Here is a 27827-nt window from a genome sequence, read left to right on the forward strand (position 1 = left end):
TAAATGTTGAAGGAGCCTCTTTCATTGTCTGTGCCTCTTCATTCTCCGTTTGACGGCGAACCTGCAACTGCGCCGTTTCCGGTAACTCACTCACTCTACTCTGTATTCTTCAGAAACTATCCACGCAATCGTTTTTCTCCCTTTGCCATCCGATTCGCCAAATTAAATGAAATGGAACCCTATTTATGTGGATTTTATTGTTTTTGTACTGAGTGAGGCTGTCTCTTTAGGGTTCAGAATTTTTTTTTTTTTTTTTTTCCTTGTGAACATGTTTTGTGTCTTTGATTCAGCTTAATTTAGAGATATAATGGCTTGTTTTGCCGATAGAATTTGAGATAAAAAACGCTATTTCTTAAAATCAATTATTTATCAAACAAAATTTAAATTGAAGAATAAGCATATCACACTGAAATCGTAATTGTGTGATCTGGTGACTATTGATAAATCGCAGTTGCTCTTGACAGCTATATTCGAATGCTAGGTGATGCTGATAAACATGGTGTTTGTTTTGGTGATATGAATTTTATAAAATTGTGGGTTTGTTATTAGCAATGATTACCATGTTTCTCTTATTATCAAATAAAACATTCGAACGGTTTAGTTTAGCGAAAAACTCTCTTTTACCACCCTTATTCAGTTTTCCAACATTGAGCCATCTCTGTTTTGAAGCACAGCACCCTCTTCTGAATTTTGTAGTACGCCCACCCTCCATACCTGAATACCTTATCTTCTATGGCAGTTTCACAGCTATTGTTACTCTCGTGGGCAACTCGGACCTTATCTTCTGTCATCTCATCTACCGAACTGCATTTCTGTTTATGGTCATGATCAGTGTTTTTTGGCCACCCTTTGTTAATTATGTAAATGTCATTAATTTAGTTTTTTAAAATTTTGAGCATTTATGCATATACAGCATAAATTTATCCGTAAATAAATTTTCTGACTAATAGTCCTTCCACTTTTTTCGGGATGGTCTGAATTGACTAGGCTAACCATTTTAGAGTGGATGTGTTAGGAGTGGATGTGTTAGGGTAGTAGTATAATAGAATTTTCAGCATTGATGGACTCAACTTGTGTTCATAATCCAATCCAGTTTGGTATCACAGTATATTTATCTGCATTTGAACTGAAGAATTGTTTACTGTTTTCGGCTATTTGATTTTCTATCTTCCTTTCTTCGTGTTTGCTTTAAATATGGGTGAGGTTTTTCTGTTTTGAAATTGAGAAGAGAGAGAGAAAAACATTACAAAAGATAGAAAATATATTTTTGTTGTTACTAACTCTGAAAGCGCCCTTTCTATTTCTCTTATTTCTGCAACCAAAATCAAACTAGGGTTTATTGATCTTCTTTATTTCCCATCCCTCTCACCATTTCAGGGTTTTACCTTCCTAACGCAGACAGAGTACGTCTTCTCTCTCTGCAATCTGCATATCAATTGGTCTTCGTTGCTTTGGTTGCGTTGCGGTGGTATTTTTCTCTTTTTTTTTGTTTGGTTGTTATCGCGCTTGTCTTTTGAAGACATCTTGATTGAGTCAAGAGTTATTACACGAACCCCAATTATGTTAAAAGAGTTATTACACGAACATTGCCTCTCACTGTCGCGAAGACACAGACGAAACCGAACGGAGAACTTTTTCTCACTCTCAAACTCTTCTTCTCGACCCCTCTATATCTGCTCTGACTTTGGTGTGTTCAGTATGTTTTGCTGATTATGATTTGAGTGCTCTATATTTATACCATTGTTTTGATTATAATGATATATGATAGTACTCTTCTATATGTGAGTGTCCTATAGGTACACTATTGTTTTTATTATAATGATACATGATAGTATTCTTCTGAAAAAAAGACAATATAGTGAAACTAAAAGTAAGAAAATTGAGATTCTCAAGCCATGAGAATGACATGGGTACGTTGGAAACCAAAGCTGATAAATGCCAAATGCTTGCATGCTGGGTTGTTTCAGTTACCCAAGGAAATCTATAGCAACAATGAAGGAATCAAATGAGATAATAACAAAATTGATCAAAGAAAAAGATGAGGCCATCCAACAACTTCAAGAAAAAGATGAGATAATAACAAAATTGGTGACAGAAAAAAATGAGATGATACAGCAACTTCAAGAAAGGGATGAGATAATAACAAAATGTATAGCAATGATGGAGAAAACAAATAAGTGCTTTAAACAGATTAAAGCTGATTGGTATAAGCTGAAGCTGACTCGTGATTAGCTTTGAGTAAAGAATTTTTCGAGAGACAAAATAATTAAGTTTTTTCTTTCTTCCGACTACATTTCATCTTACAAGACAATCTTATGGTTCTTGTTCAATACATCATGTTATTCATTTATTTCCAAGACTCTTTTTTTTATATTTTTAGTATTAAAGCAAAATTAAATATACCTCTCTTAAAACGTAATCTAAGGAGAGAAAATTGTATATTTTAAAATATAAATTTTATATATCAGATTGTAAATCCATAATAGAAATTTTTATATTTAGAATCCATCATGAATATTTTCAACATTTTTAAAAGTATAAAGATGCATGAAAAAATTCCTTTACAAGTGTTTTAACCTTCTCATCTTTTGCTCTTGTACGATGTGATTGGCCTTTTGAGAAAATATTTTCAAACGTTTTTCAAGCATTTGATGATAATCCTCATGCCATCTAATGATCTTATTGGGAATAGTTTTTCTAAAAATGTTTTTATAAAATCTACTCAAACCTTTTATAAAATGTTTTTTTTGAAAAAAAATACATTGAGAGCCTGATTCAGTATATAATTCTCTTTTTTTACTTAAAATTTAAAATTTTATATAAAATGACAAAAATACATTTTTTTTATATCAGTAAAGTGTAACAAGTTTTCAATATTTTTTTTATCTAATGCCCATAAAACTAACCTGTTTGTAGGTCAGTTATCCAATTCTTGTTATTTTGTTAAAACTTAGTTAGTCTTCCCCGCACCAAATATCATCAGAAGTCCACCATCCCATAGTGGAGCTAGCTTAAATTTCAAGATCTTCACCCAAATCCTCTGGTGCCATCTGTCGGAAAGGGTAAATTCATTCCGTTCCACCCATGGTGAAACAATCTCCTCCTTCACTATTGGATGACCCCTAATGACCACGTGGGGAAAATCGATTCCCATCAAGACCAGCCTTCAACCAGAGTATGTCTGTTGCTTGCTAACAATCTTCCATCCTCAAAACTACCTCAGGAAATTAGGGAGCAGATGACGGACCACATCCCTCTTCCAACAAACTCCAAAGTTGAAATCATCTCTCTCCTACGCCCCCATGACCACAGCTTCAACGATTTGAGGGAAACTGCACTTCATGCACCTAGAAAAGACTCCATCCCAACCCAATTGCGACCGACCAAGACAAACGAACGACAAAATAGCCCTGTTGCCCCTGCCACTGTGGTGCAATAAGTACAAGCCAACAAACAAGCCCAGATATCACACAGACATAATCAAGTCATCCCTCTTCAGTATTTCAATCCGTATAAAGATAATAGGCAAGTCTACACAAAAGAGCCTATAAAGAAAATGCCTACAATGTAATCTATCTTCAAATTGAAATTTAATTTCTGAATTTCTAATTACATTTTATCAGTCATAATGTTTACTGGTGTGAAGTTTCGATACTTGTCATCAAAGATAATAAATGCATATTAACCCATCATTCTATCTTATTGTCCTCTAACTTTCCAATTGTGGATATGTTCTCAGATGATATTGCAATATAATCATTGAAATATTTATTGAACAGTGCAATTGTAGAGGAGTTCTGTACTATAAGCAACTTCTAGGTTTCTAAGAGCACGGGCCATTTCATTTTCGTGTCAGTAAAGACTTAGTGATAACCAAGAGGAGCTGGTGCTTCCCGCAGTTCTTTACCTTGAAAGTGGATATCCTGCATGAAAAACATTATGGTATTACATAAAAATCAACCTGGATCAGCAATGCTTAAGCAATGTCCACATGGAGACACATTAGATATCATAAATAAATACGGTAAATTTAATCAACGTTTGTTTTTAAACAAGCTATGCTCACCTCACTTCCTCCTAAGTTCTACATAACTAGATCGACAAAGGAACATATCAGACCTACACATAATATGCTGTCTAACTAGTTGGTTACAATTTGTATGTCTCTACCCCCTCTCAATCCTCTCAAAGGAAATAACAAACAACTCCGCAGAATATAAGTGAACTTTCATTAATGAAATTTATACCTTCTGTTGGTCTGTGTTAAACCTATTCAACTAGGTACGACAATAAATGTATATATGTTCCCTCTGCAGCAAAAGCTACTTATACACTCGTCAGTTCGATAACTTGAATTCGTATTTAAATTCTAGGCAGGGACTGAGAAAATTTGGGGAAGAATGTCCATCTAGTTTGTCTGCCAGATTATTATTCTTAGTGGATTTTATCTTATAGCATTCTCATCTTTACCAAAATGTACAATTTTCATGATTTGTGCATCATGAAAAAATTTCATTATAATTAGTCAAAGGAAATATATAAAATAAAAGTATAAAGCAAATATATCGTGAAAACAGTTTTAGTGGATAAGTTCTCGAAGTTGAAGAAGCATCCTTGTTTTAACACAGGGAAAAGGATGGTTATGCAAGTAATAAAGAACACTCACAGAAGCAAAATGATTCACATCTCGATGATGAGCCTCGTCAGCACGAATGACTGTTATAACATCTTTCAACTTGGCATCCTTGGGAAGCCTCCAATAGTCTATTGCAATGGCAGGAGCAGGAACATTTTCGATTGCACCTCTTTCAATATCCTTCAAATACTCCGTGTAAGAATGTATAGCCTCCTCCTCAAGATACCCAACTATTCTATGAGCCACCTTGGGGGAGAGTATGTAAAGTGCAAAAAACGCATTGAAGAAAACTCCCTGTACAGCAAGAACCAGCAGCCTTTCGTACCATTTAGGCTTCACAAGTTCCACCATAGTCATTAGGTGCATTCTCTCATTCTCTGCTTCCTCCATCAATGCTTTGATCCAACCACCACTTTGCTGAAACTTACGCAGTGACCTAAGGTGCAACAACATCCCTCCTACCATGCCAGGAACAGCTGCAACCGTTTCTAGCATCATTGCACGGCAACCATACCGTCTCTGAAAATATGTATAGAAAATTATGAACGACACTATCACCTTGAAGAATAAGAATATCTTGTAAAGATATTATGAAGCTGCAGCATGTAGTCCTTATAAAAACATAAATTAAGAAATATAGATAACATAAATCATTCATGACTTCCATGAATAAGTAAAAAATGAAGCTATCAATAAACATCTAATTCACAACCAAAATAAAAGTATACAAGTAACACTAAACACCTTTCTCATGTACAAATGATGCAATTTTTATCATCTACTCAAGTGGGAGCCAAGCAGTTCTAAATAAACTTAACAGATCCACATGACTTACGAACTTATAGTTTTAGCAACCCTTAAATACTTCCTTTTTCCTTTTGTTTTGTATCGAACTATAGGAAATTTCAAGATTGAGTGAAATATTGCAATTCACACACCTGAAAAAATAAATCTGTGGGAATTCTGAGGAGTTTCACGGTCCTGTAAGCAACTTTGTCCGGAAAATTCTTTGGCACATGATGTTTAGTAAGATCTATCGACAGGTTTGATTGATAAGTCTCCCAAGGCTACATAGGCAAATGAAATCGCAAGCCAGTAAGAATTCAGAGAAAATCATAGCCACATCATTTAATAATAAGTAGATTACGTAGATCTCTCAAAAGCTTAAAATTAAAAAGAGTCCATGAAAATGTAATTTCTCTGGCACATTAATTAAGTTGACAGATTAAATATGATTAGTTTTGAGACAAAACTATAGCAAACAGTTAAGTTTAAAGAACCAAAATAACAAAAATATGCCACGTCGTATAATTTTTAACAGCAAGACTAACCTGATATATAAATTACACTGGTTTTTTAATTTTAATTCATGACAGTGAATTCTCTTTAGAGACGGTTTACCTATAAGTTTAATAAAATATTCTAACAATTAATTCATAAATATGAAACAACAATCAACGAAAATCTACTCCCAGAAGTCAGAAATCAACAACAAAATCCGCTGAGAGAACTTCTCAATGATAATCAATTTATCATAAACACTAATCAACGCAAAGATATTCAATTAAACTTGCATTCGTGATCAGAAACAGAATCCTCACCATGAAGCAGTTCCAAGGCCACTCCGTTCCGTCCTCTCTCATAATCCTCGGCCTCGAAATCCCCCAATAACTGGACTCCACCACACTCTTCTCGGCCTTCTCCTTTTCCTTGTCCTTCTCAGGCAACTTTGCTTCCGCCGGTGAAGCCATCGACCTCCTCCAGTAGAAGAGCCCTCCGTTGGCGGCGCCGGCACAGAGAAGCCTCGTTTCCGGAGCCGCACACGCCATCACCGCCGTCGAACCGAGGTGGTTGCAGTTGCGGCCATTGAGCAAAGCTCGCCGAACCGTATAACTGAATGCAATGAACTTCATCTCTCGAGAGAAGAATCGCGTTTTCCAGATACTTCGTTTATATTGACATTATATGAAGTGTATTATTGCGGTTAATGAAGAAGAAACGTAGCTCGCATTTGCAGGGAAAAGAATCACCAAGAGAAGTTAGTTACGGTTCCATGCGTCTCTCGTGAGGCATGTTGGAAACGCTCTCGACCGTTGATTAAAGACGGTGACGTAATCGACGGCTGTGATGATGATGGGAAAGAAGTGGAGGATGTTTAATGGGCATTAACCGTCACTAAAATGATCATCTACTCGGAGTCAGTAAGGCGGTAAGAGTCAGTAACGCAGAACACGTTGTGCTCCGATTCGACCAATAATAACTCCACTCATGTCTGACTTTGACCATTCACTATGTATGGTTAAAAAATAATCACAAAATACGCTAAATATTAGCAAATATGCTTATATTTTAAAAAAAATCAATTTATTTATTTTATTTAACTCTTTTTTATAAACCATTTAAACACTACCTGGACAGCAAACAACTTTTTGGTTTGTTGTTAAGCATCGCATTCATAGGGATTTATTTGTAAACGTGTTTTTACAAATATTATAAGGATAAAAATAAGTTTTTTATAAATTAAATCAGTTTAAAAATAATTTTCTTGGTGTAAATTCTTTCATAATTTTTTAATTATTATTTTTAATTTATATATAAACTAATTTTACTTCATAAAAAATATTATTTTTATTGTTTAAGTTTGTCCAAAAAATATTATTTCATGAATAATATTATTAAATTTATTTTCTTAAATTAACGGATAATGCTTTATGTAGTGACACAATAATTATTTTAATATTTTTTATCTTAAAATATAATTTTAAGTATACATTTTTAATTCATATTTTTTTATAAATGGTATTAAAATTTATATATTATATCATTAAATTATGTTAACTTAATATTATTTTATATATTCTTTTAAAGAATAATTTAGTGAATTGGTATAAAAATCAAGTATATTTTTACTTTGGTTATCATACTTGTAAAAACTTTTATTACTTTTAAGGAATTCTTGTAAAAACCATGTTTTTAAAAATCTGGTATATTCATTAACATTATGCAAAATTCTTTTTAACCTTTTACAGTTCTATTCAACTCTTTGAGATAACCTGTTATTTTAAACTTCAGTGGCTTTTTACCCTCTGCAATGTGCAATTGATGCTTAACAAAATTTCTATTAAATAAATTATTTCTTCATAGACCCAAGCAAACAAGTCGTTATATTCATGAAGTAATTTAATCAACTTTTCTTGAGTCCTTCTTCAATAACTTAATATATGCGGCCTTTTTATCGTTTTGTATACAGAAATTGATTTCTTTCAAAGTATTATGAGGCTCAATCCTTTTATGGATTAATGTCATAGCTTTCTTAATATATTGAATAAAAAACATCCTATTCTTTTTTGTGTGACAACCCTATTATAAACTCACCCTTAAATATTAATGAAATTAGATTCTATTTGAGAGATCATATTTGAGAGTCTAAAGATCTCTTCTTATGAAAACAAATCTGCATCACTTTATAGTATATTTTCCCTAATACTACACCTATTTAACTATACGGAGGCACGTATATTTTCGGTTTTTTTCCTGTTCTCTTCTGTGATCTTAAATTATAAAGATCTCCACTGTATCATAGAACTACTGATCTCCATAAAACTTCTGTTTTAAAGTGATTGAAAATACATTTTATTGAAGCTTGAGGCACAAATAGAAAGTTTTAGATGAGAAAGGCTAGAAATGGTTTTGTTAAAAATTTACAACAATGACTCAATGATAACCAACAGGAGCTGGAGCGTCTCTTAATTCCTTTCCTTGGTGATGAATATCCTGCAGGAAGAAGAACACAACATTCAGAAGAAGAACAAAGGGAAACAAACAAACCCAATGAAGAGGTGACAAAAATGGCACTCACAGAAGCAAAGTGGTTGACATCCCTGTGGTGAGCCTCATCTGCACGAATAACAGTGACAACGTCCTTGAGAGTTGCATCCTTGGGGAGCCTCCAGTAGTCAATAGCAATGGCAGGGGCAGGGACGTTTTCAACTTTGCCACTCTCAATTGCTTCCAAATGCTGTGTGTATGAAATCACAGCCTCTTCCTCTAAATACCCAACAAACCTGTGTGCTGCTTTTGGTGAGAGGAGGTAAAACACGAAGAAACCGTTGAAGAAAACGCCCTGTGCAGCGAAAATCAGCAGCCTCTCGTGCCATTTGGGATTCACCAGCTCCACCATGGTCATCAGGTGCATCCTCTCGTTCTCTGCTTCCTCAAGCAATGCCTTGATCCAACCCCCACTGTGCTGAAACTTCCTCAGAGACTTCAGGTGCAGCAACATCCCTCCCACCATTCCTGGAACAGCTGCAATTGTTTCCAGCATCATGGCATGGCACCCATACCGTTCCTATAAATATTTCAAATCAAATCATCAACTCAATTTCTTCCATATTTTGTACCAAGTTGGTTCATGTCGAACCAGATTCTTCTATATGACACAACTTAGATTCAATTCTATAATAAGTGCATAGCAGTAACACATACCTTGAAGTATAAATCAGAGAGAACCCTTAGAAACTTGACAGACTTAAAAGCAACCTTGTCCGTTAACGACTTCGGTGTGTGATGCTTGGTCACGTCTATTGACACATCTGAGTGGTAAGTGTCCCATGGCTGCGAGAGACATCACAGAAGCAAAAATTATCAGAGCTCAAACTTCAGACATCATAAAAAAATACATAAAAACATGTTCAATTTGATTTTATAAGAATATATAGGTAGAATTAAACTCCCTTATTAATATATTTCACCCCGTAAAACAAAGGTCAACTTTTCAGCTTACAAAGAGTTCAGACATTCTTACCATGAAACAGTTCCATGGCCACTCAGTTCCGTCCTCCCTATGAACCTTGGGCCTTGATATCCCCCAGTAACTCGACGTGACGGCGTTGGTGTTGTTCTCTTTGACCTCGTTTTTATTCTCCTCTGAGTTGTGATCCTTGGTGTCTGGAAGAGTGGACATCCTCCGCAAATAGAAGCTTCCAAACGCGCCGCCGCCATGCTGGTGTGTCGGCTCCAAGATCTTCGCTGTTGGGAGGTGGCGGTAGTAGCTACGACCACCGCCAATCAGAGCTTGTGCCGCTGACTTTACTAAAGTATGCTTCATGGTGGATCTTGACAGCATGTAATGCTTTTATTTGAACCTTGATCTGTGAATGAAAAGAAAGTGGCTGAGATCTGAAGGTTTATATACACACTGAATATTAAATATTTCATTTTGGTATTCAATTTTGTGTTGGCCACCTTGATGATTGAGGAGACCGGGAAAAGAAAGAGAAGGGTTGGGGAAGGTCACAACCACGACAACATAGTGATAAAGTTTTGATATTTTAGTTTAAGATGGTTATGAACCGTTTGATTAATTACATTTTTTTGACAGCAACTGTTACCTGCCATTATGTTGGAAAGGTGGGGTTCATGAAGTGCCATTTAAGTAATTCTTACAGCTACATTACAAAGGTGAGATTAAATCTCATAGAAAACCAGAAAGTTAAAACTCGTAAATTTATTAACTTAAAGTTTTGTATTATGATTTTTTTTATATGAATCGTTTATGTTCATTATTATTGAATGTTTACTGTTAGTTTTTTTAAAAAAAAAACAAACCAAGCATATTGGACGTTTCTCCATTGTTGACTATTATTTTGTTGAAGGGTGACTTCCTTTAGGACCAATTGCACCTGGTCTAAGAAACATGTTCTGTGAGAAGAAATCAAAGAAAGGAGAAGCCAAGTCAGAGATGACCAACTTTCCCACTTCAAAAACTTTGTATATTTTAGAGGAAAAGTATTCTCTTGACTCTAACTTTTTTTTACCCCTTTTATGATAACATATTACATTAAAATAATAATAAAATAAATTTAAAGAAAAATGTTGTGGAGACGGTACAATAATTATGAGGTCCAATTTAATCTAGTTTAAAATCAAAATTATTGTTCTACTTATACATGACCAAATTTCTTACCTAATCCCATGATGCGCTGACATCAATCAAGAATACCTAGCACACAACATATTTGTAATGAAATGGATTATTCAATTTCAAATAAACCAAAAAAATGTTCATATGGTAGAATCGAAGGTCACAATAGAAGTAATTGTTCGCAAAGATAAGCTTGATAATAAAATTCAATTTCAAGTTTGATTATTAATTTCCCCATTCTCTTTACTTATGTATTTATTCCTTCATAAAAAAATTATTTATCAAATTAATTTCAAATATTACATAACTTATAATTTTAATTATAATTAAATAATTATAATATATATATATATATATATATTTAAAAACAAGAAATTATTTTTAAAAAAAATATGATGTGGACAAAGTTGTGCCAACTTGACATGACTTCAGGTTGACGTGGTAAAGTCGTGCCAACTTGGCATGACTTGTCCAAATTTGTATTTTTTTTAAAAACGACCCCATTTTGGTAAAAAAAAAAGAAAAAAAGAAAAAAAGAGCCCCTCTGTGGTAAAAAAATCCACTTTTAAGATTAAAGTTTAGCTTATCACATTAAAAGATTTTGTATCACATTATTGATGAGTTAACTTAAATGTAGCAATCACCATATTAATGTGTTTTTTTATCATCAATATTGGGATATAATAACATAATGTATATAATTTTGTCTTGCACATCTTTCAAGAAAAAAGGTGAATGTTTACTAGTTGCATCTCAAATCAAATTATCTTGATATCGATCAAAGAAGGGGAGTAACTTGATATTGATAAAAGAAGAGGAGTAACATAAGATTCTTTTTCGTATGACAACATCATGAAAGGATAATAATGTCATGCCCCTTCTACTTTTCATAATCTCATGATATCTTTATGAGTATTTTATGAAAATTTGTACTAATGTTATAAGAATCTATATTTACTAATTTGGAAAAGTTATTCTCAATTATGAATGGACTACTTACGACATATTATTTTGGATATATGTGTAGTTTTATATAAAGACAAAAGTCTAAACATTTTTGTCATTATACCTCTTATAACTTGAAACAATTGATTCTTGGACCCGAAAGACCATTAAAAAAAATTATTAAGGATTTTGATTCCATAGCAACCCCTTTAACAAATGTGCTAAAGAAAAACAATTTTCACTAGCAACATCATACCATTGCAATATTTGAGAGTTTACATACAACTATCATGCAAGATGCACTTTTTACCCTTCATAACTTCAGTCAATCTTCAATCTTATTAGATACTGATACATTAGGTATGAGAGTCAATGTTATTTAGAATAAGAATACCACTCGATTGCTTATTTTTATAAAAAGATGAAATCTCATATGCATAATAAGATTACTTATACTCAAGAATTATATGTTATAACTAAGTCTATTGGTAAGATTCCATCTTGTCTTGTTAGTTTGTCATTATAACAAATGAATAAAATTTTGAGGAGGTTAACTAATCGTACCCTTCAAACTCATGATCAACAAAATTGGTTGCATAAACACTTGGGATGTGACTCTACCATTGAGTATAACCACAATAAGAATAATATTCTTGTCCATTGCTTGTCAATATCACTTTCTATGACTTAGTCTCAACCTACTATACACCTTATCATATCTTGCAAAAAAAATTAAAGTGTCGAATATAAACTTTTGACTATCATAAACTTACGTAACAACAACCAACCGTCTACTCTGAATTATACAATTAAGGACAATTTCTTATTTTGAATAGTTGATTATTTATTCCCTCATATCATACATTAGTATGGTAATTAAGAAATCTATTTAATTTGCCTTAGTAAATGAAATAGAAGGGAATTTTTTGCAATATCCAAGCTTGTAAACTTTTTTTTTTATCTCTGTTAATGTTATCTTGCAATTGACTAACCATATAAATCCATGTTATTAAAGTACATTTGAACATTGACAACTTAGGAAGTTCACCTAACACAATCTAGATGTCTTAATCATAATTTGTGTCCATAAAGAGTGTCCATCAAACTGAATATAATAAGTAGTACTCTTGGATTATTAGACTATATATCTCTATGATTATACTACATGAGATGGTAAAAAAATTAATACTAATTTTACATCTTCAATTTGAATATGATCTCACACTAATCTCTAATTTGTTTTTGAAAAAAAAATGAATCGTATCCCTACTATAATGAAGTATCAATAGGAGAAACTTAATGGAATTGTATTCCCATTAAGTTTACTTCTTATTAAATTATCATGGTTCTTTGTGTAGATAAGCTCAAATTTGAGTGACATATATTGTTAAATTCCATAAAGAGACAAACTCTTGGCTTGAAGGAATGTATGACATAAATGGTCTAATTCCACGTGAGAGGAACCTCACATATGTTATCCAAGCTATTGCAAGAGTGACGATAATTACGAGTGACAAAATGGATCAGTTTGACCTGTTTTGACCCGACTCACCATTGGTTCGTTAAGGTTATACAGGTTGAAATTGGTAACCCATCTGTCATAGGGTATATTGGCGGGCTGACCTAACACTTTTTAATTTTGTTTCAAGCCATCACATGATACAAGTAAGAGTATCTAATATGATGATTAAATTATAAATATATTAAAATCATAAAAATTAATTTAGAGATATTGAAATTAAGGATATAAAAGTGTTTCAATACACAATTCAAATTTTAAATGATTTAGAAGAAAAATTCAGAATATAAAATTGTTGAGAGAGTAATGAGATAAATAACACTCATTATCTTTAAGAAAGTTAGCTTCTTTGAAAAAGGAAGCAACACCTTATTAGTAATTTTCATATCAACAAAATCAAGAAGAATAAAAATAAATTATTTGATTCATGTAATGAAAAATGATTGTTGTTAGTTTAAATTGTTAGTATAGTTGAGATGTTAAATATCATAGTAATACCTAATATGAAATTTTTTTATTAAAAAAAATAAAATTATTTGTAAAATAGAATCCATTGTGGATGCCCTTATGATGGACGGAAGGGAGGGAGTAGAAAACTGGGGAGACAGCGGAATGGGTGCGGTATGGAGATTAGGACGGTAGGGTGCAAATTGGGCATCTTTTAATTATTTTTACTATTTTTTATTTAAAAGAAAGGGCGCAGAGACACACGTGCGTGCATTTCATCAAAGTTTAATCACCTACCCGCTCTCGCACGTGTCTAAGAATGAAGGGCTTTCAAAAACATTTTCAGAACAAATCACAGTATTTCAATTTTCAACACAATAAATTAAAATCCACATAATTCATTATTACTTAGCTAACTTCAAATTAAAAAAAAAATATTGTCTTGCTGCATTACATTTCTTTAATCTTCTAATATTTTTTAAAACTAGTATAACAAAAAAAATCATTTTTTCATCAAAAAAGTTAAAATATTTTGGAGAATATATAATCAAATAAAATAATTCCAATTTTCTTATGTTTTATCTAAAAGACAGCGTGTTTTCAATTTTTAAATTTAAAAAATAACATATTATTAAATATTGTAATTAAAATATTATAAAATGTTAAAATATATTTTATAATGTTTGTTTGATAATGTTAAAAACTAAAATTTGAATGAAACAGTTGCACAGTTTATATTAAAAAAAAGTTATATTTAAAGATAATTTAAAAAAAAAAGTTATGTATACAAAATAAAAACTCGTTATACGTTATCATACATAAATAATAATCAAAGGAGTAATTTTTTAACCCTTTCTTTCGACCCCACTAGAATATCAGAAACAAAAAAATATATTAAAACTACACTCTGATATAATTTAATTAATGTTTAATTATTAAATATTTTTAGAGATTATAGATTCCAGTAAGTTTTATTTATTTTAATAAGTAAACTCGATTTTATATTTTTTTAATAAACAAATTACTTTTGTCATGTACAATAGATTTAATTATAGACAAAACATCATTTAACGATATATTAATTCCTAAAACATTTACTTTTTTAATGACTGGTTTATTATTAAGGTTAGTAAAATCAAATAATATTAATTGAATTTCATAAATAGTATAAAATTAATTATTTTTACTTATAACTGAAAACAACAAAGGAGATACAATTTCTTAAGATTGTTAACGAAGACACTGCTTTCACAGTTGTCAATCATCATAAATAACTCATTTCATCTCTATTTATTACTTTGTTAATAACTTTTTCTGTGCTTTTAAATTAATTAGTTGATATTTTTCTTAATAAATTTTGTATCCTTATCATAATTAAAATTATTCAGTGTGAATTGAAAACATAATTTATGTATTTTAATACATTTAATTATCATAATTTTTAATAATAACATATAATTTATATATCAAAATATTATTTTGTGTAATGGATGGTTTTTGTTTTTGAAAGGAAGGAGACAACAATTCCAAAACAAAATAAAATAAAATTTAAGAACTAGTACATGATAACACATGTTCAAGTTAGATCACCCATGAAGGGTTTAAAGAAAAAGACAAAACAAAAATTAGAAGAAATTTGACCATTGAATCTCAAATCAAGACCAATTTTAGCCAAAAATATCAACTACCACTACTAAAATATTGGTTGTACATGTCAAACTATGCCCAAATTTAAGGAGTAGTTTGTTTGACGCAACACATGAAAAATTCAGTAAACTTATTATAAACATCCTCATTACTGATTAGACTTAATTAAATTTTAACTATTTTATAAATATAATTATTTTTTATTAAAAAAATGTGTTTTATTAGATTTTTAAATAATGAATTGTTTGATTTTATTATGAATGAAATTAAATAATTATTATTTTCGTCTTTTTTATCTTTAATCTGTTAATTAACTTCCATATTTTTTTAATATTTTTAATTTTATCAGTCAACTTTTATTTGAAAATAAAATGAGCTTGATCCATGAGTTGGAAAAAATTAAAGAAAAAAAAAAAATGAACCGAAAACAAAAAGATAGAAATAATAGGTACACAAAACAACATAAATTAATCTGAAGAATATTTAAATGAAAATAAAAAGATATTTTAATTATTGGATGATTTTAACATTATTCTTTTCTACGACCTCATTTAATTTTTTAAATTTGAGTTTAATATTTTTGGGTGTACGAAACTACCTTCTAATATATGATATACATCATTCACATAAATATTTCCAACACGTATCAAATATCAAAATCACATTAGAATTCAAATAATTAATATTGAATAAAAATGCAAATACCTTGTCAAGAAATTTAACTAAAATTAGTTACATGATGTATGGAATTATTGTAATATTTTTTTTACTTGTATTAAATTTCTATGGGTAAATAAAAACTTATCATCATTTAAAAGTGTCTCAACAGAAAATTACTAAATCCAAATAATGAATTAAAAGCAACTTACTTCTATCATTGTAGTCAACATCAGTTTCCTGATGGTATATTTATTTTCAGACTATATATACTATAAAAATATTAAAAAAACTGAAGAAATAGAAAAAATTAGAAAAATAAAAATAAAAAAGTAAATGAAAAAACGGAAGAAGAAGAAAAAAAAAATAAAGGTTGTAGCTGTCCCCATGTCCCGCCTGTTCTGGTTATTCACTTGGTCACGTTACTGTGTGAGAAGAAGCTGACTGGAAAGAGCGAAAAGCGAAGAAAGAAAGAAGGAACGAAAGCTAAAAAGTGTATTTGATTGATAGAGATACTCACACACTGCTTCAACGTTTCCGCGTCGATCTATCTCTGATTCCTCGGTCTTCGCCATGGCGGAGCCTGCTTCTTACGGTTTGGGACCTCGATTAGGTCATCATTTATTTTAATTCATTTTCTATTACTTATGCTTCGATTAAGTTAATGTTCAATTGAGACTTGGATAATCAATGCCCGATCATGTTGTTTCATTTGTCTCGGAATGATTTCGAGTAGCCTGACTTCCTCAAATTTCGATTGTTTGTTTTAGGATTCTGGAAATGAGTTAATTGTTAGGGGGTTTCAAATCTCTCCTTTTGTATGTCTGAAATTCTGTGTATATTTTTTTTGGAAATGTCCTCTTTTTGTTCAATTTGAGATTTTGTGTGAAAAGAATAGAGTGTTTTTTATGGCGTTTACTTAATTGTGACTGTGTCTGGTGTGAATGCTTGGCCTAGGGATTGGTATTGGTTCTTCATTAAATAGATATAATGCATGTTACTCTGAGGAAAAATTATAATGCTGTTGTTGCTGTAAAAAAATATGGTGCTCTCTGCTAATTGGCGCCGAAGAGCTATTGTCTGCTGCTAAATGGGTTCTATTGTTGTAGCAGTTTGCTTGTGTATTTCAAAGGGTAAAAGAACACTGTACATTTCTCTGCTTTCTCTGTGGTAACAAATTTATGTGGTTCAAAGAAATTCTCCTAGGCCATGTGCTAGCTGGATTTTCATTATGTGAGAAGAGATATGTCGAGCAAGAGACAAGTTGACTTTACATAATAATTGCCCTTCAACTATTTAAGAGAAGAATAAGCTACTTAATTTTTTTTACCCATTTTGTCAACTCTGTTTGCTTTGGATTTACTGAGAGCAACATCCTCTTCTGCTCGGAAGAGCCAGCAATACTTGTAGTTGATATGTTCAAGCAAAGCCTTTGCATCCAAGGTATCCGCATAGCCAACAGTGCCTCCTCTGTTATCAGAATATGTTTCTATATAATATTGTCCAGTGCCCCTTTTAAAACAAAATGACTACATCATGTTAGTTGGTACCTCTCAATTACCAAAAGTCTCTTGATGTTGCTTCCCTCATTAGCTGTGATCCTGCTTAAAACTCCTGTACTATAGTAGCTCAAGTAAAATCAATTGCATGCTTTAGACTACCAAGCTGAAGCATTGAAACTTGAGACATGAAATCATACTGTTCTTAAATCTTGGGTACTGTCCCTATCCTGAAGTGTCTTGCCACAGAAGCGCTAACATGCTTTGAATCTTACATTGTTAATTTTCTCAGCACCTTTTCAATATAACCCAGCTTGTAAAAGGTTCAAACTCGAACTACTTGCCACTTTCTTCTAAACAGTTTTCATCCCAAGAATTTGCTTTGTAGCTGCAAATTTCTTAATAGCAAAATATTTTGGTAGTTGTTGTTTTAGCATGCTGATACTATGGTTGCTAGATCCTCTATTTGTCATTGCATCATGGGAAATGAATAGGTCAATACATAAATCATCAAATATTTAAACCAGCGGCAGCAGCAGTAATCTATGTGGCATCTCTTAAAGCTAATAATCCTAGTTACAAGTAATAAATCAATTTTCTTATGCATGTGGGGTTGTAATAATTAAAATTATTAATATTGTTGATGTGATTAGTGTGGCTGCAGTTTGATTTTTAAAGTTTGCTAAATTGTGAATGTGATAATTTAGCAATCAAATGTTTAAGTGAATGCCATGTTCTATTTTTTATTACTCTGCAGATCTTCAGCAATTACAACTTGAAGCCCAGAATAGGTGGTTGCGCCCTGCAGAAATATGTGAAATTCTTTGCAATTATCGGATGTTTCAAATCACACCAGAACCACCTAACAGGCCACCAAGTATGGTTTCTGTATATGTTACTGATCAATTTATTACTGCCTCCTATGTCAGTCTTGTGCATATGGGTGGATTGAATTGCTTAAATGCTTAAAATTACTAATCCATCATGAATGGTTTGTTGCATCTAGGTATTCCTGAGGTTGTTCGACAACCTTATCAATGCCAATTATGGAGGTTGGGCATATCTGTCTTTCTTTTGCAGCAAAAGGCTTGCTTATTAAACGTCACAAATTGTCTTTCTTAAGCTGTTTTACAACCTTATACATGCCAACCTTTTAGATTCCAAAAGATATCTGATTTAATAAAAGGGAACCTGATATTTTATTCTCGCATGATCATGTATGTAGTTTCTAGGATGCTATTAATAGTTTTGTTGTTCATGCTAAAACTTGACTGCATTTCTAAGTTTATTTCATCTTTTATCTCTGATTATAGCTTCATGTTCATAAAACCATTGCCTCATGTCATGTATTTGGTGATTGCAGGTGGCTCCCTTTTTCTATTTGATCGGAAGGTTTTAAGGTACTTCAGAAAAGATGGACATATTTGGAGAAAGAAAAAGGATGGAAAGACTGTGAAGGAAGCTCATGAAAAGTTGAAGGCAAGCCATGAAAGTTTCCTTTTTCAGTTTGTGGTTGATAGAATCTTTGAAAGACAAGCATGCATATATATATATATATATATATATAAGATAATACAAATTATTTCAGCTTATTTTTCTCTAATTGAAAACTAGTCTTTATACACTAAAAAATACCTCCTTTGTGCAAAATTAGGTGGGAAGTGTTGATGTGTTGCACTGCTACTATGCCCATGGAGAAGAAAATGAAAGTTTTCAGAGGCGAAGCTATTGGATGCTTGAACCGTGAGTGTGATGAACTAGTTTACATTTTATTAGCTTGCCGCTGTCTTTAAACTTGAAGTACTATATTTTTCACGGAAGTTGCTGTCTGAATTTCTTCCTAAGTACTACATTATTACTTTAAGTACTACATTATTACTTACTAGCATTAGTGTACTTATATTTGTATTTTTGGAGTCAGTTAATAGTATTTATAATAAACGCACGTTACTAGACTGAATTCTTTTTGCATTTCTCAGCAAATTTTTAAGTTTCCAATATTCTACTAAAATTATTTACGTTTAATACAATTAATTAGAAAATGATTTTGTTTTTATGCAGGGATATGATGCATATAGTATTTGTCCACTACTTGGATGTTAAGGTATTTGACTTGTTTTCTTTATTTCACACTTTTTTTATTCAGGTATTTTGCTTCCTTACTAGAGCAAGAATGTATCATTGCATGATTTTGTTGTTGGTGCAATTTTGACCTGAGTATGTATGATATCTAGTAGCTCAAGCGTAGTCTGTTCTGTTTTTTTCTTATCACGAGGACTTTCCTCTAGACTTGACGGGGGAAAACAGTACTAGTGTACTACTGTACAAGTACTATTTACTTTCCCTTAAACATTGATTATAATGTCAACAAAAATCTATCTTCCATTTGATTTCCTTCTTAAATTCTTGCCATCATGCATTAGAGAATATGCTTCTTCAGTAATTGTTAGCCTGGGTAGCTATATTTAAGCTTTATGAGGTCTACAAAATGGTAGCATACTAACATTCAGTATTTACTCTTCCGCTGCTAAAATTTATATTTTTCTTTTTCTTACATGAGAAGACATTGATTTTTAACCATTATAAATCCCAATTGATGACATAGAGGAAGTTGCATAATCCTTTTGAAAAGATCCCAAACTCTTTCTATAATATTCTTGAAATCTGGCAGAAAACTTTTGAATCTAATATTGACTCACTTTTTTTTATCATTAATGATTTATTAATAGGTGTTTTGTGGGTTTGTATTTCAGGTTAACAAAACCAATGTTGGTGGAAAAACATATTCTGGTGAGGCTACATCAGATTCCCAGAATGGAAGTTCTTTGTCATCTGGCTTTCCCAGAAATTATGGTAGTGTGCCTTCAGGAAGTACAGATTCCATGAGCCCAACCAGCACTTTGACGTCTTTATGTGAAGATGCTGATTCAGGTAAATCTGTCATGTTTATGTTATGGTTGTCACACTTAATTCCTTTAATTAACATGCCCAGGCTTTAAGTTGGTTTACTGTTACACCATATATTTACATAAGTGTTCGGTTCATTTGGTCTAAATGGTTTAATCAAACTTCTTCCTAGAGGATATTCATCAAGCAAGTTCAGGATTACAATCCTATCATGAATCAAAAAGTTTGGGGCCGATGGATAAGATTGATGCTTGTTCAAGTAGTTCATATCTTACACATCCATTTTCAGGTTATCTTATCTTCCTTTTCTTATTTGCTTTTGATGATCATTTTGTAACTTCTATTTTGTTCAAAGGGTTTTATGAATAGAGAGAGGAAAAGAAATTAAGGAGACCGAATACACTGATACTGATATTATTTACTCTATTTGATATAATACTAATCTCCACAAGGAAACAAATTTCAAGAAAATAAGGAAATGTGGACACTAGTCTTAAATTAAGATACAATCAAGATATTGAACATTTTTTTGGTATATTCTAACATATTTAATGTCTTAAATAAAGTCTAAATTTATCAGCTTTTTCTGGGATTCGACATTTGAATTTTTGTGGTTTGTTTTGAGATGTTTTCAGGTGATCCTGCACAGTTTCCAGTTCCTGGAGCTGAATATATCCCATTTGTTCAGGGTCATAAGTCTAGAGCTAGTGATACTGCTTACACCGAGGGTCATAGAGCACATGACATTGCATCATGGAACAATGCCATGGAGCAGTCTTCAGGAAAGCATACTGCTACTTCTCTTGTATCATCTACATCTATTCCAACAAGTGCATCGGGAAACATCCTTGAAGAAAACAATACTGTTCCAGGCAACCTTTTAGGGCGTAAAAATGCCCTCACTGAAGAGGAAAGGGCCTCACAGCCTATCCACTCAAATTGGCAGGTACATACTGTTTTTTCTGGCTACATCTTCTAGTAGTGTACTCTTGCTTGCATATGCAGGCTTCTGATTTCTCAGCACAAATGAGTTTTATTTGAGGTTCCATTCGGAGAAGTTGTGCTATCTTATTGTAAAGGATGATGTCTTCAATTTTCTGTCTGGTTCCAGAAATCAAAGTTATTGCAATCATGGTGGAGCAGCGTTGTTGACTACTATGCTCGAAACATTACTCTGATGATTAAAGTTCTATTATTCTATGTGGTTTCTAATGGACTTGATTGTTTGATGGGCTATATGTTCACCTATTGTTTTATCTTTGAAAAAGGAAGAATAGGACAGGGAAGCTTGGGAGGGTAAGGATTGGTGGAAGTTGCTATTTATCAAAAGAATATTAAGAGATTCTAGAAGATTCATTTGTGGAAAAAGTAACCGGGGAAAATACAGTTACTTTCTTTCTATGGAATTAGTCACATGTGTTTTAGAAAGTTACAATGCCTGGAACGAGGAATTGGGAGGGGATGTATTCATTACGTCATGTTACTGATGTACTTGTGTAGCATTGAATGTTTTGAATTGCTTCTGAACTTGTAGAAATGCTAGAAAAAGTGTTTTATCACAGTTTTCTACAAACTTTTTTTTTACTTAATGTTTGTCCTACTGTATCCCTTTTAATTTTTTTTAAATGTATTTGTATATCTCTTATCAAAATCTTAAAATCTGCACCAGTTTCTGAGATTTAGCAATGATATATAACTATTTTTGGTTTTTTTATTTTAATGTTTATTCAGATTCCTTTTGAAGACGATACAATAGAATTACCTAAGTGGAGCCTTACCCAATCATTGGGCTTGGAATTTGGATCTGATTATGGCACTAGTTTACTGGGGGATGTAACTGATACTGTAGGCCCAGAAATTGTTGCTGAGATGTTCACTTTTAATGGTGAGTTAAAAGAGAAGTCTGTGCACCAAAACATCTCAAAGCAGTATACAAATACACAATCTCAACCTGCAACGAAATCCAATTCTGAGTATGAAGTGCCTGGTGAAGCCAGTATTAATTATGCCTTGACCATGAAGCGTGGATTATTGGATGGAGAGGAGAGCTTAAAGAAGGTTGATAGTTTCTCTAGGTGGATTACTAAAGAATTTGCAGGTGTGGATGATCTGCATATGCAGTCCTCCCCTGGCATTTCATGGAGCACAGATGATTGTGGAGATGTGATAGATGATACATCATTAAACCTGTCCCTTTCTCAAGATCAGCTGTTTAGCATAAATGATTTTTCACCTAAATGGGCTTATGCTGAATCAGAAATTGAGGTACTTTAATCTAGATTCACACAATTATAATTTTGCTATGTTTTTCTTGTGTGTGGTGGGATAAGTAATTAAATATGTTTGGCACTTGGAATTTACTTTAGATTAATATTTTTTCATATTTTGCCTCTTGGATGTTGACTGCTCTTTTTCAGGTCAGATGCTTATAGTTTTGTTCCTTATTTATATGGATATTTCCCAACTTGTGTCTATTTCTTTCTTACAGAAATTTCTTGTATTTCTTGATGTATCCTGTTAATATTCTTTATCTGCTTTGGAGTTTTATGCACCACTAATGGTTTAATAATTTTTCTTTGAGTTCTACCACAAATGAAATGACAAGACTGGCTTTAATTTGACTCATATACTATTCAAAACCATACAGGTGTTGATTGTTGGAACATTTTTGAAGAGTCAACCTATGGTGACAGCATGTAATTGGTCCTGTATGTTTGGGGAAGTGGAGGTTCCTGCTGAGGTTTTAGCAAACGGAATTCTATGCTGTCAAGCTCCACCTCATAAGATTGGACGGGTTCCCTTCTATGTAACACGTGCCAATAGGTTTGCTTGTAGTGAAGTTCGGGAATTTGAGTACAGAGAAGGTGTCGACAGAAATGTCGATTTTGCAGATTTTTTTAACAGTGCAACTGAAATGGTCCTTCATTTGCGACTGGTGGGGTTACTTTCTTTAAATTCAGCGCACACTTCAAATCAAGTGTTTGAGGATGATATGGAGAAAAGAAACTTAATTTTCAAGCTTATTTCATTGAAAGAGGAAGAAGAATATTCATGTAGAGAAGAGACAACTGTGGAGATGGATACAACAAAACACAAGTTGAAGGAGCATATGTTTCACAAGCAGGTTAAAGAGACCTTGTACTCATGGCTTCTTCGCAAAGTAACTGAAACTGGTAAAGGGCCTCGTGTATTAAGTGAAGAAGGGCAGGGCGTGTTACATTTAGTTGCTGCTCTTGGTTACGATTGGGCCATAAAACCAATCATAACTGCTGGAGTCAATATCAACTTCCGTGATGCGAGTGGATGGACAGCTTTACATTGGGCTGCATACTGTGGCCGGTAAAGACTTTTTTTTAATTGTTTTGATTTGATTTTGTGCATGTTACAACTACTTTATGTGTGTTAAACCTCTTTTGTTACCCTGATCATTTCCAACTTTCCTGAATTTTGGATTTGATTGAACATGAAACCATTAGGTAATATGAATATTTTAGCTCCTTACCTAAATCTGTGTTTTTTAACATTTCTAAAATTTATTCTGTTATAATCCCAATGTTGGTGGACTGTTTATACATGTAAACTAGTTGCAAATTATTTTAGAACAATTGCTTTGGTCAGTTAAAGGAAACTTTAAAAGATATATTCTGTCATACTTCCAGATTAGAGTATTCCTTTTCAAAAGTGTCCTCAGATGTATTATCTTCACTTAATATGAACTTGTTCCTTAGTTATTATCTGTCCATTTGCTCAGGGAGCGAACAGTTGCAGTCCTTGTGTCCATGGGTGCAGACACTAAAGCAGTGACAGATCCATGTTCAGAAGCTCGTGAAGGTAGATCACCTGCGGATCTTGCTTCTAGCAATGGGCACAAAGGACTTTCCGGTTTTCTTGCTGAGTCATTATTAACTAGCCAGCTTGAATTACTCACGATGGAGGAAAATAAAGATGGTAGGAAAGAAACTTCAGGAATGAAAGCAGTACAAACAGTTTCAGAGCGAACTGCTTTACCTGTGCTTTATGGTGAAGTACCAGATGCTATCTGCCTTAAGGATTCCCTCAATGCTGTCCGGAATGCTACACAAGCTGCTGATCGAATACATCAAGTATACAGAATGCAGTCATTTCAGAGGAAACAGTTAGCTCAGCATGATGATGATGAATTTGGATTGTCAGATCAACAAGCTCTTTCCCTTTTAGCTTCTAGGACGAACAAATCTGGACAAGGAGAGGGTTTAGCCAGTGCTGCTGCAATACAAATACAGAAAAAGTTTCGGGGTTGGAAGAAGAGAAAAGAATTCTTGATCATTCGTCAAAGAATTGTTAAAATCCAGGTTCGTTGTTCTACTCTTTATTTTCCTGTCTTCCTATTTTTCGTAAGTTAAACTATACATTTAGTGGCTTTATTTTTATTTTAGTTTCTAAATGAAAAAACTCTACATTTTTGCCCCTGCGTGAAAAGTTGATTAAAACTTAGTCCCTATCGTTTAATTTAGTTCTAACGGTCTTAGATTATTTTTCCCATATGGGACCAAAACTAAAAGGCACGTGACTAGGTGTAGAAACCAAAATGTAACAATTGAGACCAAAATGAAGTATAAAATTTCCACTTATGACTAAAATGGAAAACTCTGTTAAGTAGAGAGGGACTAGTGTGTCGGTTGTAGGAACCAAAATGTAAATGTTGGGACTAAAATCAAATATAAATTTTTTACTTCTAAAGTGGAAAAACGGTGTTGTTGTGTTAACTAGAAAGGGACTAAATCTAATATGGTTGTGACGTTGTCCAATGGAAGGATCAAATCCTTAATGTTATTTTTTTCAAATAGGAACAAAAATGTAGAATTTATGAATATAGGGACTAAAATGAAAATTATGTGAAGTGTAGAAACTAATTTTTTAATTTGCTTTTTTAATATTATGGCTGTTGGATTTACCACATTGAACATCCTATCATCAACTATTCTACAATTTAGGTGAAAGTTGACAGTATTGTGTTTAGATTTTAGTTTGTAAATTAAGTGAAGAAATAAACTCATTATTTTAAAGTCAACTAGAGTTTGAAGTGAATTTTGTTTCTAACTGGATTTAGAAAAAAATGTCAAACATGTTGACACAATGTTCAATGGAAACTGAAAGTTGGTTTAAATGTTCAAACTGGAATCTACACATAGGGACTTGAGTATTATGGGGTGCCTAATACTCACATGTTTGGTGAAGTATTTAAGTATTTGATTATCTCCATTAACAACTAACTTTTATGGGTTGATTCCCCAAGTGTTTGGGCGTTTTATTTTATCAATTGGTTTTAGAGGTGGTTCTTGGTATCTTGGAAAAAGCTAGCCACAAAGGCTTCTAGCTATCGAAGAAGTGAGGTGTTGTAGAATGTGAGCTGTCAAGAAGTCAGCTCTTAGGAAAGGTGTTATGATGGGGACTTGAGTATTTGGTGCCTTGATCTCATTAAGTGGTATGAAATGTTTGGTGGGGTATTTAAGTATTTAGTCCCCCTGGGTTAGGAGGGAGTGCTAAAATGCTTTTTAGTCTACAATACTTCCCAACCTCTTTTTGGTATTTATATAACTTGCATGCTCATAGATATCACGTTGGGTGTCAATGTTGGTAATGGTTTCCACTCTCGTTGTAAGGAAACCAGGTTTAAGAAATAATGTTATCCTTCCCTTCATTTGTTGTTGTTGTCTTCTATCTCGTTTTCCTAAAGTATTTACAATCTGGTTGCTGAAGAAGCCTGGAGATTGAGCACCCATAGAACTCTCTTTTTTTGTCTGTTTTTTGTTATGTGCCCTTGTACATTTGATATATTCTTCAACTGACTTGAATTCCATGGTGTTGAAGGCTCATGTAAGAGGTCACCAGGTCAGAAAGCAGTATAAACCAATCATATGGTCCGTGGGAATCCTGGAAAAGGTCATATTACGCTGGAGGCGCAAGGGTAGTGGTTTACGTGGATTTCGATCAGATACCGTGAACAAGGTCGTCCCTGACCAACCAAGCGAATCTCTGAAAGAGGATGATTATGATTTTCTCAAGGAAGGAAGGAAACAGAGTGAAGCAAGGTTCAAAAAGGCCCTTTCACGGGTGAAGTCCATGGTTCAGTATCCAGAGGCACGGGCTCAATACCGGCGGGTGCTAAATGTAGTTGAGGACTTCCGTCAAACCAAGGTATTTTCTATCAGCTTGTCTTGTCCTACTTATAAACTCATGACGAATATTTGGTTTAATTATACGTGGTTTTTATATGTAGCAGGGAGATAATATGAATTCGATGAATTCTGAAGAGGCAGTTGACGGTGTGGAGGATTTGATTGATATTGACATGCTTTTAGATGATGAAAATTTCTTACCTATAGCTTTCGATTGATTCTCTGCTGTGGCTCTACCCACTCACCCTCCCACCCGGTAAATACATGATGCTCAGTTGGTTTTGTTTGCCATTGGAAACTTCCTAACATCGCGTGCTGCTGTAGATATAATATATATTGGATCATAGGTCTTCCTGTTTTATAGCAAAACACTAGTATCCAAGGTTGGATTATAAATAGATTATGAAACCTTGAACGCGTTAAGGTTTGACACTTCAAATAACATAATAGACATGATTTAATTTTATATATGGTGATTTGTATATGACATGATGATTTTATTTATATTGAAATGTTTTTAATTCTTAAAATTGTATCATTATATTTTAATAATTTAGTAGTTTAGTCATTTGCAATTTTGGATAACCATGTTATTGGTTTAGAGTATCAATCATTGTTTCCTAACAATTTTTTTCATCAAGTTTCGAATCCGAGATCTTATTTAGAACGTTCGAGTCTAATACTACTTCAAACCAACATGTTAGTTGTTTTTGGTTTACTTGTCATTTAAATTTTGTTTTAATTCATATAATTTATTATAATACTTGATTATATACTGATTATCATGATAAAATGATGTTTTGTTTGAAATACTGATAAAAATGATTATTAGTGAAAAATAACTATTTTTCTTTAGAAGAATTTTAGAATTTTATTGTAATGCTACAATTCTAAATAGAAAATTATAAATATACATTAGAGATTAAAATAGTCTTAGAAAACATTTAGATTATTTTTATTGTAATACTATTGATAGTTTTATAAACAAACTAAGTTTGAAATAAAAGATGTTGGTAAAACAAGTTTAATTATGGGTCAGAATAGTAAGGAAATGAGTCATATTATTATCTCAAGAATAATATATTAAGAAATTTGTAGAAAATTTAATTATTATAACTTTAAGTCAGCAAACACCTATCATGATGTTAATATTAAATTAAAGAAAAACAAAGGAGAACCAATTTTTCAAACCTAAGTATGTCTAAATTATTAGAAGTTTATAGCATTTAATAGTTTTAGACCAGGTATTGATTAAGCAGTAGCTAAATTGAGTAGGTATACTCGATGTTTGAATCAAGATCATAAGGATGCTCTTGCAAGACTAGTGAAATATTTAAGAGATACTATATATAGTAGATTTTTTATTATACTAAAAGGTACAATGATGCTAATTGAATTACTGATTTGATAAGAAAAATCCATAAGTGATTATTTGTTTAAATTTAGAGATGATGTGGTTACATGAATATCAACTAAACAAATAATTATT

The 27827-nt window shown here is 32.5% G+C and overlaps 3 protein-coding genes and 1 long non-coding RNA gene across 5 annotated transcripts; 2 read left to right on the forward strand and 2 right to left on the reverse strand.

Annotated features, from left to right (window-relative positions):
- LOC137811850 (uncharacterized) lies at window positions 1–1781 on the forward strand. Its single transcript, XR_011081176.1, has 2 exons — window positions 1–81; window positions 1378–1781. It is a non-coding gene; the product is annotated as an uncharacterized lncRNA (long non-coding RNA).
- Window positions 1782–3573: 1792 nt separating this feature from the next.
- LOC137811849 (ubiquinol oxidase 2, mitochondrial) lies at window positions 3574–6933 on the reverse strand. Its single transcript, XM_068613703.1, has 4 exons — window positions 6238–6933; window positions 5575–5703; window positions 4667–5155; window positions 3574–3923 (listed from the first exon to the last, which is right to left on the reverse strand). The coding sequence occupies exons 1-4, from the start codon at window positions 6547–6549 to the stop codon at window positions 3864–3866; spliced, it is 990 nt and encodes a 329-aa protein (XP_068469804.1). The 5' UTR covers window positions 6550–6933; the 3' UTR covers window positions 3574–3863.
- Window positions 6934–8211: 1278 nt separating this feature from the next.
- Window positions 8212–10098, reverse strand: LOC137811851 (alternative oxidase 3, mitochondrial). Its single transcript, XM_068613705.1, has 5 exons — window positions 9881–10098; window positions 9441–9786; window positions 9122–9250; window positions 8496–8984; window positions 8212–8410 (listed from the first exon to the last, which is right to left on the reverse strand). The coding sequence occupies exons 2-5, from the start codon at window positions 9759–9761 to the stop codon at window positions 8351–8353; spliced, it is 999 nt and encodes a 332-aa protein (XP_068469806.1). The 5' UTR covers window positions 9762–9786; window positions 9881–10098; the 3' UTR covers window positions 8212–8350.
- Window positions 10099–16122: 6024 nt separating this feature from the next.
- LOC137811857 (calmodulin-binding transcription activator 2-like) lies at window positions 16123–26868 on the forward strand. Of its 2 annotated transcripts, none has more exons than XM_068613712.1 (13): window positions 16123–16387; window positions 18031–18150; window positions 18637–18752; window positions 18928–19016; window positions 19335–19377; window positions 20027–20204; window positions 20353–20469; window positions 20816–21126; window positions 21912–22445; window positions 22828–23519; window positions 23932–24511; window positions 26031–26357; window positions 26443–26868. In XM_068613712.1, exons 1-13 carry the CDS (start codon window positions 16348–16350, stop codon window positions 26554–26556), a joined length of 3261 nt encoding a protein of 1086 aa, XP_068469813.1. In that variant the 5' UTR covers window positions 16123–16347; the 3' UTR covers window positions 26557–26868. The 2 variants fall into 2 exon arrangements, with proteins under 2 accessions (XP_068469813.1, XP_068469812.1); XM_068613711.1 differs by having other exon boundaries at window positions 16169–16387; window positions 26440–26868.
- Window positions 26869–27827: the final 959 nt, after the last annotated feature.

This window comes from Phaseolus vulgaris, chromosome 2, assembly GCF_000499845.2.
Source record: "Phaseolus vulgaris cultivar G19833 chromosome 2, P. vulgaris v2.0, whole genome shotgun sequence".
Classification (NCBI taxonomy): Eukaryota; Viridiplantae; Streptophyta; class Magnoliopsida; order Fabales; family Fabaceae; genus Phaseolus; species Phaseolus vulgaris.